The 13,558-nt window shown below is 41.1% G+C and overlaps 1 protein-coding gene across 1 annotated transcript; it reads left to right on the forward strand.

The window, feature by feature from the left end:
• The first annotated feature begins 364 nt into the window (after positions 1-364).
• LOC141642031 (F-box/kelch-repeat protein At3g23880-like) lies at positions 365-4,120 on the forward strand. The gene is made up of 5 exons (XM_074450692.1): positions 365-452; positions 1,571-2,859; positions 2,952-3,050; positions 3,220-3,314; positions 3,843-4,120. Exons 2-5 carry the CDS (start codon positions 1,631-1,633, stop codon positions 3,851-3,853), a joined length of 1,434 nt encoding a protein of 477 aa, XP_074306793.1. The 5' UTR covers positions 365-452; positions 1,571-1,630; the 3' UTR covers positions 3,854-4,120.
• The last annotated feature ends 9,438 nt before the right edge of the window (positions 4,121-13,558 follow it).

Genomic DNA, 13,558 nt, shown 5'->3' on the forward strand with positions numbered 1-13,558 from the left:
AAGTATTGTAGTGGGTAGGAGATTGGAGAGAGAGAATGAATTGTGTGATTAAAATAAGTATTGTTGTAGGGTAAGGTGATTAAAATAAGATAAAGTATGAGTATTGTGGGGTGAGGTGTTTAAAATAAGTATAAAAGTTTGCCAAATAAGAAAATAAGGAGAGTATTGTGAATATACGAAAAAGAAAATAGGGAGAATTATTTAAAATAGGAGGGAGTATTATTTTTCAAGGGTCCCCTATACATGAGATTTTGGCAACACACTTTTAACAATCGAAACATAAAGAATTGACGTGACGGAACACGTAAATAATTGACTTGGGAACTAAATCTTGACCAAATTCGAAACTACTAATCCGTACATTGATCGTCAATTCATACAACAGTTGTAAGAAGAGGAGTCCAACACTCCAACCAAACTTTGTTGAGCACTTTTGCTTTAGGTCTAACAAGGTACAATTTCTTTCTTCTCTAAAGCTTTTACCCCTTTCACCATTGTTAATCTTTTACTGGGTTTTTGAAATTCTGCAGTAAATTTGATATGAATGCATAAGAACAACTAGTAGGAAAATTTAGGGTATGGAACAGTTTGGAATTATAATTGTGGATCTATTGTGTTGAAAAATTGAGTTTTTTTTTAGCTGAGCTTGTGACATCTCAAACCCCTTTCTTTTTTAACATTATTTTAATCGATTGAGAGTGCCATTATAACTTGTGACCGTCACAAATAAGAATTTGTGCTCTATTATTGTGTTGTTCTAAGTGAGGTTGTAATTACTATTGTTATTACATTTAATATTTTATTAATTGCATGCACTTTTTAGCTAATATTTTGATGATTTTGGACAAAAAGTAAACAATTTGCAGTGAATAGGATAAAAAAGATTGAATCTTTTGAGTTTCTTTGGTGTATGTTTCAACTAAGAATGCAATTTCTGTTAATTTTATATGAAATTTTTAATGGGTTTTTAGTTTAATAAGCATTTGATGTGCTTTTCTATGAAAAGTGAAGGAAAAACATGAAATTACTGAAAGTTTTTTTTTTCTGAGTTTTAACAAGACAAAAGATTGAATCTTTTTAGTTATTCCTTTGTCTTAATCATTTGTTTACGTTTTTTTTATTATTCGTAAGCTAAAGGGTTTATTAAACTGAGTACTTGTCTGACCATGAACTGCTATATTACTCCAAACTGATGAGATTTTTAGTTAGAATTCCTGAAACTCCTTCCTGTGAAAACCCTTTGACAAATTGACAATGTGTCGTGACTGTCGTTTCTGTCAGCCTGGAAGTTCTCATTGTTTCAGTCTTTTTACTTTTACTATTACGAGCTAAATATACTGCAGGCACTTTTAGTTGAAGCATCATATAAACTACTGTGATATTTTGGCGATTTGGCTACTAACTTACTGTGAGAAAGAAAACTGGAATGGTGAATTGCCGCATTATATTCATTGAACTACTTCTCAAAACACATCTACCCGCTTGCAGTTTTGATGAACGCATCCTTTTTTGAGTTTTTTGACAGTGCTTTTTTTCAATTTCATCTCAATTTGATGCTCAAAAATTGCAGGTTCATACTCTAGAAGAGTTTTCCTAAGAAAGAAGCGTTTTAAGCAACAAACTTATCAAAATGTCCGACATAGACAAAGCTATCAGTGATGAGATTTGGATGGAAATCCTGAAACGTCTTCCCGTGAAAACTCTAGGGAAATGTCGCTGTGTCTGTAAACCCTGGGATAAACTTATTGTTTCGCCGCCGTCTGTAACTGCTCACCTCAAGAATTACTCTCAGAATGCTGCAAACAGGCTTCTTATGTATAGGCGGTTCTCTAACCCCCCTGAAAAGCAAGAGCAGTACACTCTTTTTCTCGATTCAGGCGAAGATAAGGAAGGCGAGAACCTCGGGGTACGCCACACCTTCACTTGTCCCTTCATGGCTACCAAGAGTGACTACCATTTTCGTGTCGTGGGCTCTGTTAATGGGTTGGTGTGTCTTTCTGATGACCTGTTTGGTTACACTTATGCTGTCGTTCTTTGGAACCCGTTGATCCACAAGTATATTAAACTCCCTGTTCCTCTTGCCACTTACCAAGTAACCGTAGGTGCTTATATATCCATGTTAGGATTTGGATATGATTCTATGACGGGTGATCACAAAGTGGTGAGACTTGTTTATATTCGCGATCGGAATCATTTGGACACAACCCCTCCGAAAGTTGAATTATACTCAGTTCAGGAAAAACGATGGAGGTGGGTTTCTGCTGACTATCTTGTCGACATTTGTGTGTGTGATATCAAGTGGTCACAGTGTTTTCTAAATGGTAATATTCATTGGGTTGCGTGGGAGAGGGATGCTAACACCAAAGTTTTTCAAAGAAACTGGCTGTTGTTGTTTGATGTTGAGGGGGAGAGATTCAAAAAAATGAAATTACCTGAGCGTCTTCACAAGGTAAGCACACTTAATCTCAGTGTATGTGATCATGATGAAAAGTTGTCTATCATATACTCGGAGCTGAAGGGAGGATTCACCGGGAAAGAGATGGAACGGTGTGAAATCTGGGTGAAGAAAGAGTACAATGTAGGGACATCATGGTGCAAAGTGATAAGCCTCGACTTGGGGGCTAATATCGGTTTAGGGTGGGTTCAATGTTTGAGAAAGAGCGGAGAGGTACTAGGATTCACCAAAAAAGGAACTTTGGTGTCATATGATCCAAGTACGAAACAATCGAAGAAATTTCTTGGCTTTCGTGGGCGTCTGCGCTCCTGGGCTACTTGTGCCTTTACAGAGAGTCTGGTTCTTCTCGACCAGAAACATGAAGTAGGTACTTATAAACAAGCTGGTGGTCGCATGAAAAAGAGGTAAAGCTGATCTTGTAAACAAATTGTATGCATTTCTCTGTGACAGTTTATTTTTTTTACTACTCGTACTTAACATGTAATTTTGTCGGCAGATTTACTTACAACATTGACCTCCGTAGTCGTGCTCAAACTATGAATGAAGAGGAAGTCAAGGTTGATAATGGAGATGAAGAGGATATAAATGATAATATGTAAGATACCTTTTCCTCGTTTGATGAAACGACGTAAATGTGAACTTGTTACTTGAATTGGCCTTGATTTTGTTCTATTGAAAATATGCGAAGTTAAATTGTTTTTATTGCTAGTCTATCCGAAAAGACAATGAAGCTGCCCTGTTAATTTTCTTGTTTTACTTTGCAGCTATTATCACGGAGGAGTCTTGATTTCTGAGACATTAATGAAATTTGAAGGTGGGAAAATGACAGGAGACCTCTCGGAGTTGCTATCCCAAGTTGGTATGATATCATTATCATTATTCCGTATTTCACTTCTTTGCACTTTACAAATGTTCGTAAATCACATATCCATTTGGTAAAGGAGGATACGGCCATACGGGGTCCGTTTCATACAAAGTCATTGTCTTCGCAGTTCATCATTAGACTCCTGCTGTATTTAGGGTGGTAATCCTGGAACTTCACTTCTTCCAAAATGGCTAATTTGGAAAAGACGACAAATCTCTAGAAATAGTAAGTGGGTTAGTAACATTATCGTAATGCCTATAAGGCTCCTTTCCATGGCGGGATATAAAGGGAATGCAACCTTACCCTTACGTAAATAAAATAGAGTTGTTTCCGAGTGACAAATAATGAAAATTATTTTCAGAATTGAGATTGCATTGAATGATTAGTACTTTACGGTAGAACGAATGGCAACCAGTTAATTAATTAAACTACTTTGATGTTTTCATAAATCTATACTTGGTATATTTTTCAGCTGCCTCGATGCTCAACTCTATATATATGTTGTATTCTCATCCTATGCAGGTCTGCTCTGAAAGCTCAAGTGTAAGACGGTATCAAGTATCAAGTCTCAAGTCCGAGAATGCAGTTTGTAGGAATTCGTAACCTTTTGAACTCCTGTTGGAATGTTTGAACTTGAAACTAATGTTGGCTGCTATAAGCTTGTAATCAACTATATACTCGTTCTGGCTTAATGCTCGCTGTTGAGACATGTATGCAGATATTACTGGGTTTAGTACCGCGGTTAGCTTAAGTATGTTATGTTGAAATATATTTGTCTGTTATAATGCATTAATTTGTTGTCCATGCCTCCTCACAGTAGTTGCACCTCATAGACAAGCTTGGAGTCGCTGAAACCTAGTTCCGACATACCAGTTCTCTGCAGCATATCAAAATCGATAAAAACCTGTGTCTTTCTCCCTTTTTCAGTGACACTATTGCTCTGTCTAAGTCTTGAACTCTTGATCTATGAACCAATGCATCATTCGAGCATTACTTACCAAAAAACTGAAGCAAATGAGAAAAAAGTTGCAGATTCGGGTTTTAGTCTGATACGGACCTTCTAGGCAAATGTACTCGAAAGGCTCTCGATAAGACCCCTTTTGCTCGATTATGGTCCCGTCTTTTCTCTTAACAACATATATAACTGTTAATTGCACAATCTGATTTAGTATTATGAACAAAAGTAAAAAAAAGTATTCTGCAAATGAAATTATATAAATGTTTTCAAAAAACTTGATATATAAGTTCGTTCCTGAAAATGACAACCATGAAAATTGGAAATACTAATTTCATTCGCATTCACAGAACTTACGCAAAAAGCAAACGTAGAAAATTGACGGACACTGATCCCAAACTCTAAAACAAACAAGCAAAATAGAACAAATTAGGCAGGGTTTACGGTTTAACAAATCCCCAATTTCATCCAAGAACATAAACTGAACAAAACTCTCACTTTGTTTAACAAATTCATATGTTTTTAACAAATTAGGCGGGGTAATGTTTCATTAAAGCGTCTTGCTTGTGACGGACTAATTTCATCACAAGCTAAAAACTCTCACAAAAAGGGAGAGGGGACAAAGTGGGGCACCCCCCATGTGCTTCCCACTCACCTCTCAATGAGTATTTTGTGAGAGGAAACGATATCCGTCACAAGCTTGTGACGGATATCGCCCGTCTTCAATGAGATTTTGTGATGTTTCATAGACCGGGCAAATAGATTGTGTCGTGTCGTGTTCGTGTTCGTGTCAACTTTAAACGGTTCATCACTACCCTAACCATAATCGACCCAATTACATAAACAGGTCATTTGTCTCAACCCTAACCCAACCCATTTAATTTTTCTATAACCCAACACGACTTGTTTAACCCATTTATCTTGTAGCAGGTCATTTGTAACTCATTTAACACGTTTAACCCAATTAACTAATTAATAAGCTAAGTATTATAGCTCTATTATCCTAAAAATTATGAATGAGAATGCTTATTTTTAAGTTGTTTTGTTGGATTATTGATTCAGCCCAAATAAATTATGACACTTTTAAATAAATGGGTTATTCGTGTCGGGTTCGTGTCAAAAGAGCTCAACTCTAATCCGACCCATTTAAGTTTCGTGTCGTGTCCGTATCAATCCAATTACTTAAATGGGTCATAACTTCTTGACCCTAACCCGCTAACTTCGTGTCGGGTTCGTGTCATGTTTTCGGGTCGTGTCAATAATTGCCACCTTTTCATGTCCTCTCAGTTTTTCTACCATGTGTTATGGGTCGCTTCATGAGTTACCGTAATCGAGTTTCAGCCCTAAATAAGAAGTATTCATCTATTTTTAAGGAATACCCGATTTTCGTCCAAGACTCATTTATCGCGTACCGGCACCCTCAAATGTCCTTTGTTGCTTCTTAAAACGTTTGTGGCTGCTTTATCTAACCCGAGTAACCGTCTGTATTATTTACAGACATTTTTGTTCTGGGACCTGAAATCCCGAAAACCATGTATTATACACTTAAATTGGAGCCGTTTGGGAGGTCGTACCGGCTCATGTTTCATAAATAAATTATGACACTTTTAAATAAATGGGTTATTCGTGTCGGGTTCGTGTCAAAAGAGCTCAACTCTAATCCGACCCATTTAAGTTTCGTGTCGTGTCCGTATCAATCCAATTACTTAAATGGGTCATAACTTCTTGACCCTAACCCGCTAACTTCGTGTCGGGTTCGTGTCATGTTTTCGGGTCGTGTCAATAATTGCCACCTTTTCATGTCCTCTCAGTTTTTCTACCATGTGTTATGGGTCGCTTCATGAGTTACCGTAATCGAGTTTCAGCCCTAAATAAGAAGTATTCATCTATTTTTAAGGAATACCCGATTTTCGTCCAAGACTCATTTATCGCGTACCGGCACCCTCAAATGTCCTTTGTTGCTTCTTAAAACGTTTGTGGCTGCTTTATCTAACCCGAGTAACCGTCTGTATTATTTACAGACATTTTTGTTCTGGGACCTGAAATCCCGAAAACCATGTATTATACACTTAAATTGGAGCCGTTTGGGAGGTCGTACCGGCTCATGTTTCATTTCCTCCCAGTATTTCTACCTCGTGTCATGGGTCGCTTCATGAGTTAGCGTATTTGTAACACCCCCATACTCCAAGTGCCTTACCAGGACCACTCAGGTATGAAGACATTACCATCTCGGTTGCCCGAGGTATGATAATCAAACAACAATAAAGAAACAACGTTTATTATAAATAGTTTAGTGAATAAATACAATCCTCAAACCAAACCAAAAGTACGATACAATATCTCAAACTGACTGTCTAACTGAAATGTAAATAAACTAAGGCTACAGCGGAAGACTCCTATCATCATGTCGTGGCATCCCAGCTATCCCAGTACTCATCTCAATATCTGCTCACCATCCCCGAATGGATCACCGCAGTTTACAAAACAACACCGGGTCGAGACTAATCACACAATCAATATGTATAACAATAATAAGATAAACAAACAACTTAACTCGTCACAACACACACACACACACACACACCAAACCAACCGTCTCAATCACCGATCGTCCACTTTGGACCCGATACCACCGCCACTGGGGACCGCAATCGTACCCACCTAAGCCCCGCTCATCATACCGAGCGATAACCCTGTCCATTAATGTGCACATCCCCTTCCGTGGCGGGTTCCACGAAGGGCGAAACTAGGGCGTGAGGCCACTCCCGCAAGCGACCCCACTCAGCCGAGAACGCATCTCGAGAACCATCAACAGCAATCACAACCACAAACACAGTACAATCATTATATCAAACAACCAAATACAACACATCACCAATATCCCATTATGGGACTAATACGAGTAGGAAATCCTACCGAAAGCACAACATCGAGACGGTATCAACAAATTTATCAAAAAGCCTCTTCTACGAACCCTCCTCCTATCATATAACACATAAAGGCTACACATCACATACTACACATAAAAACCCCCAATCTCTAAATTAGGGTTTGACCAAAACAAGGGAAAGACAATAAAAAGGGTACGTAGATCTTACCCTCGACGCAAGGAATCCAACGATATAAACAACGACAAGAACTGACCGTCTGAACTCCGGGAATTGCTAAGAATGCGATCAGGAAGATGAACTAGTTGCTTTCTCTCTTAAACAGGGTTTTAGGTTTTGTAAAAGTGATTTAAAACAATGACGACTATGTTTAAATACCTTAATCGCATAATTAACAAAACCCGAGAAAACTCCCCGTAAAACCGGACACTCGATCGAGTACCCAAGGTACTCGATCGAGTACCCCCTTACTCGATCGAGTACCCCAGCTACTCGATCGAGTACCCAACAGGTCAGAATCTATTTTATTTCGCAACTTACCCTTACTCGACAGAGTAAGGCCTACTCGATAGAGTACCCCAAGACTTATAAATACGGAGTATTACAGTCTTCCCTCCTTAAAAGGAACTTCGTCCCCGAAGTTCAAACCACTACTAAACAAAGGTACTCCCACAACATTCCCGACTCAAAAGCCAAACAAAATTTAACATAAAACATGATACTAACCCAACTCATCCCGACAAACATACCGACACAACATATAAAAGGTGTATAAAACTCTTAAAAACTGCTCGCGATCATCTCCTACCCCCTAAAAGAAACAAGGTTACGTCCCCGTAACCATACATACCTGATCAAAGAGGAAAGGGTAACGCTCTTTCATGATATCCTCTGCCTCCCATGTAGCTTCCTCAGTCTCGTGGTTAGACCAAAGGATCTTAAGCAAAACTGTCTCACCACTCCTAGTTTTTCTAACCTTTCGGTCTAGAATCTGCTTAGGCACCTCAAGGTATGATAAGGACTCATCTAGCTCTAAGCTCTCTGCCTCTAACACATGTGACGGGTCACTCACATACTTCCGCATCTGCGATACATGAAACACATTATGCACTCTCTCTAACGCAGCAGGTAAAGCCAGACGATAAGCAACTTCCCCAACTCGCTCTAAGATCTCATAAGGCCCTATAAACTTCTGACTTAGCTTGCCTTTCTTCCCAAATCTCATAACTCCACGCATAGGAGACACTTTCAAAAGAACTTTGTCCCCAACTTGAAACTCTATGTCTCGGCGATGTAGATCTGCATAACTCTTTTGTCGATCCTGAGCTGCTCTCATCCTTTCCCTGATCATCTTAATCTGTTCCACCATCTCATGCACCATCTCTGGTCCTAAAACCACTGCCTCAGCACTGTCGTCCCAACAGATTGAACTCCTACATCTCCTCCCATACAAAGCCTCAAACGGTGCCATACCAATACTGGTGTGATAGCTGTTGTTGTAAGAAAACTCTATCAAGTCCAACCTCTGTTCCCAGCTACCACCAAAATCCATCACACAAGCTCGCAACATATCCTCAAGAGTCTTGATTGTTCTCTCATCCCCCGTCTGTCGCAGGGATGAAAAGTCAGACTCATTTTCAAAGTTGTTCCCAAAGATTCTTGCAACTCCTTCCAAAACCTCGATATAAACCTCGCATCTCTGTCAGACACTATGTCCTTAGGGACTCCATGTAACTTTAGCACGTTCTTTCGATAGGCCATAGCCAATTGTACCTTAGTCCATGTATCTTTCATTGGAACAAAGTGAGCTGACTTGGTCAGACGATCCACTATCACCCAAATCATGTTGTTACCTTGTTGACTCTTAGGTAAACCCACAATGAAATCCATGGAAATGGATTCCCACTTCCACTCAGGCACCTCTAAAGACTGAATCTTACCTTGTGGTCTTCTCTGTTCACCTTTAACTCTCTGGCATGTCAAACAACGGGACACAAACTCAGCTGTCTCTTTCTTCATCCCAGGCCACCAAAACGTTTTCTTGAAATCCTTGTATAGCTTGTCTCCACCTGGATGAACTGAATATGGTGTGCAATGCGCCTCTGTCATGATCGTTTTTTTCAACTCCTCATCGTTAGGAACACACCACCTACCATCAAACCTCAAACTACCATCTGTATGAATAGAAAAGCGGGACACTGTCCCTTTCTCTACTCCAGCTCTCCACTCCACTATCTTAGGATCCAAAGCCTGCTTATCCCGAATATCATCATAAAACTCAAGCTATACTGTCATATCACCCATGGCATCTCCTTTCTGCATCATATGAATCCCAAAGCTCGCTACCTCATCCCTCAGTCTCATCAAAGATAGAGCTGTACACAAGGAATGTACACTCTTCCTACTCAAAGCATCAGCAACAACATTGGCCTTCCCTTCATGGTAGATAATTTCCATGTCGTAATCGCCAATCAACTCCATCCACCTCCTCTGTCTCATGTTCAACGCCTTCTGCGTGAAGATGTACTTGAGACTCTTGTGATTAGAAAATACCTTAAATATTGCTCCATAAAGGTAATGTCTCCAAATCTTAAGAGCAAACACCACTGCACCCAACTCCAGATCGTGAGTAGGGTAATTCTCCTCATAAGGCTTCAACTGCCTAGAAGCATAGGCAATCACCTTACCATTCTGCATTAACACACATCCCAGCCCATTCTTCGAGGCATCTGTATAAATCTCAAAATTCTCGCCTCCTTCAGGCAACGCTAGGACAGGAGCTGTGGTCAAACGCTCCTTTAATGTTTGGAACGCGTCTCACAACTCTCATCCCAACGAAACCTGTTCTCTTTCCTCATCAACGATGTCATCGGTCTAGCTATCTTGGAGAAATCTTTCACAAACCGTCTGTAGTATCCAGCTAAGCCCAAGAAACTCCTAACCTCAGCAACATTCTTTGGTGCTTCCCACTTTGTCACTGCCTCAATCTTCGCCGGATCCACAGCTACCCCATCTTTAGAGATCACATGCCCCAGAAAAGCAACTTTTTCTAACCAGAACTCACACTTGGACAGTTTAGCATACAACTCATGATCCCTCAAAGTCTGCAACACGATCCTCAAATGCTCCTCATGCTCCTCCTTAGTCTTAGAGTAGACTAAGATATCATCGATAAACACCACTACAAACTGGTCTAAAAACTGTCTGGAGATTCTATTCATCAAATCCATAAACACTGCCGGCGCATTAGACAACCCAAACGGCATCACCACATACTCATAATGGCCATACCTCGACGTGAAAGCTGTCTTTGGTATGTCCACCTCTCTAATCTTCACCTGATGGTACCCCGACCTCAAATCAATCTTAGAAAAGACTGTTGCACCACTCAACTGATCAAACAGGTCATCTATCCTAGGCAAAGGATACTTGTTCTTTATCGTCACACGGTTCAGCTCCCTGTAATCTATGCATAACCTCAAACTCCCATCTTTCTTCTTCACGAAAAGAACTGGTGCTCCCCACGGCGATACACTTGGTCTAATGTATCCCTTCTCTATCAAATCATCCAACTGCTTCCTAAGCTCCTCCATCTCCTTAGGACCCATACGGTACGGTGCCTTAGAGATTGGCCCCGTCCCTGGCTTCAACTCAACGGTGAAATCTATCTCCCTCTTCGGTGGCAACCCCGGAATCTCCTCCGAAAAACATCTCGCAAACTCCCCTACCACTGTATCTCATCAATCGTCGGACTCTCTATCCGATCATCTCTCACATGGCATAAGATCAGGCGGACATCCCTTCCTCGTATAAGACTTCAAGGTGACAGCTGCAATCAACTTAACTTTGGGTTTGACTAGAAACCCACGATAAGACACACTAACACCCTTTGGACCTCTTAAGGACACTTTCTTTTGATGACAGTCTATCTTAGCTTTATACTTTCCTAACCAATCCATCCCAACTATCATCTCAAAACCGTTAAAAGGAAACTCTAGCAAGTCTACAGGGAAATCAACTTGCCCAACTATCAAAGATACATCCCTAAACAACCTCCCACACGATACGGACTCACCCGAAGGTATAAAAACTCGCTCACTAACAGACTCATATACCCTCAAACCCAACTGTTTAACATGACTCGAAGACACGAACGATTGAGAAGCCCCCGAATCAAACAAAACAAAGGTAGGAATACCATTAACAAGGAATGTACCGGTGATAACGTGCGCATCCTCCTCAGCTGCCTTCTTCTCCATCATGAATAACTTGCCACTGGTCTTCCGCCCACCTCCCGGACAAGATCTTGGCCGATGCGGTCGGCTTAGCACCCGACCCTTGATTGTTGTTGTTGATCGTCGGTGTTTTCGATAAGAATTACCGCCGTTGCGGTTGCCTCCACTGGTAACTCGACTCCCCGGTTTGGCCATGATCCAAATGGTCTGTTGCTCGCGAAGCTCGCGCAGTCTCTGGAAGGATCTCGGTGCACTTGTGCACTCATGTCTCTTGTGGCCTACACCACCACAGCCAAAGCAGGTCACTCCCCAACTATTACTCACACTTACACGGCCACGTCCAAAGGAAGCCCCAGCACTGAACCCAGACCCAGAAGAAAACCCCTTAGACTGATTGTGGTTGCCTTTCTTGTAGTTAGATTGGCCACCACCCTCGCTCTCAGACTTCCTCTTCTCACCACCAGACCTCTCCTGAGCCATCTCCACCAACCTCTCAGCTCTCCCAGCCCTCTCATAAGCTTCCTTAACATCGGTAAGGATTCCCACGGGTAACTTATCCATAATCTTGGTAGTCAACCCTCTCTCAAACCTCAATGTCGTTTCTCCTCACTCAAACCCATATCCTCAAAGATACCTGGACTTCTCATTGAACCGTCCGTAGTACTCGGCTACGGACATCTCGTGATCATCTTAAACTTATCAAACTCTTCCCTCAACTTACTCCGCACATGCTCCGGTACAAACTCCTTCCTCACAAATTTCTCGAAACTCCTCCCAAGGTATAGCAGGTAAGCCTTGGTTGGTATATATTTCATTAGCACTCACCTTCACCGAATCCCACCACTTGCTCGCCTCCCCCCGGATAGAATGCACTCGCTCCACTCTCATATCATCGACACGAACTAAATCCAATATGTTCTCTATCTCCCTCAGCCAACTATCAAGAAGGTTAGGCTCCCCAACTCCCTTGTATTCTTTCGGGTTAAACCTCGCTATGTAGAGGCTGATTTTTGATTGATCAACCTCCTTCTCCTTATCCTTGCCCTTATCCTCATTCACTTTCTTCAGGGTCTCAGTAAGAGCATCCTGGTGTTCTAGCATCTTAACGATGTCATCCATGGTCATAAGCTCAGCTCTCGCATACAAAGCATTCTTCTTGGGCGGCATCTTGAAGCTATATATAAGAAAGGGTAAACATAAACACACGTACTAAACCGCCAGAACACGAAACACGCTGCCCAGAATCTACTCGATCGAGTTCCCAAACACACTCGATCGAGTAACGGGCTACTCGATCGAGTGCCCCACGTACTCGATCGAGTACCCAAACTCCAGAACCCAAACAGACCTTCTGATCCCTTACCTACTCGATCGAGTATCTAGGCTACTCGATCGAGTGACCCCCTACTCGATCGAGTACCCCTAGTTACTCGATCGAGTGCCCCAAAACTCGATTCTGGACTCAAAATCGCCAAAAATCCACCCGATCGAGTCAGTCTCACTCGATCGAGTAACACTAATTCGTAAAAGCTACCCGCATGTTACGTCATATGCTAACATGCTAAACTTTATAAACCACATTATATCATAATAAGCATACTACGCATCTTTTCTACTATCTACGAAACCATTTCATCATATTATTAAGTGCCACATTATAAATCATCCAACATGTTATCATTTCATCAACAAATTTCCTCATATCACCATTTTCTTTCACATGCTCAACTTTCTACTTCAACATCCAACAACTAACACATTCCATCACATTCGTAAACAAGTTAACCAAACACACATACGACTCGACAAACACTTCCCCCATGTGACCGGTTCAAAGTTGTAGGGCGACCCCCGCGACTTTAGGACGTCTCCCAAGCCTTTGCACTAGCTCTCACAACTTTTACCCCGGGTTCATTTTAATTGACTCCCTATGTTCATTAAGTTCATTGGTTACAGGTTTCAGGATCGTCGCTCTGATACCATTTGTAACACCCCCATACTCCAAGTGCCTTACCAGGACCACTCAGGTATGAAGACATTACCATCTCGGTTGCCCGAGGTATGATAATCAAACAACAATAAAGAAACAACGTTTATTATAAATAGTTTAGTGAATAAATACAATCCTCAAACCAAACCAAAAGTACGATACAATATCTC

This window comes from Silene latifolia, chromosome 2, assembly GCF_048544455.1.
Source record: "Silene latifolia isolate original U9 population chromosome 2, ASM4854445v1, whole genome shotgun sequence".
Lineage (NCBI taxonomy): Eukaryota > Viridiplantae > Streptophyta > Magnoliopsida > Caryophyllales > Caryophyllaceae > Silene > Silene latifolia.

Excerpts from the sequence above, each read along its gene's own strand:
- LOC141642031 (XM_074450692.1), top strand. The coding sequence starts at position 1,631 with ATGTCCGACATAGACAAAGCTATCAGTGATGAGATTTGGATGGAAATC. Across the intron at positions 2,860-2,951 it reads GGTGGTCGCATGAAAAAGAG|ATTTACTTACAACATTGACC; the intron begins GTAAAGCTGATC and ends TTTTGTCGGCAG. Across the intron at positions 3,051-3,219 it reads GAGGATATAAATGATAATAT|CTATTATCACGGAGGAGTCT; the intron begins GTAAGATACCTT and ends TTTACTTTGCAG.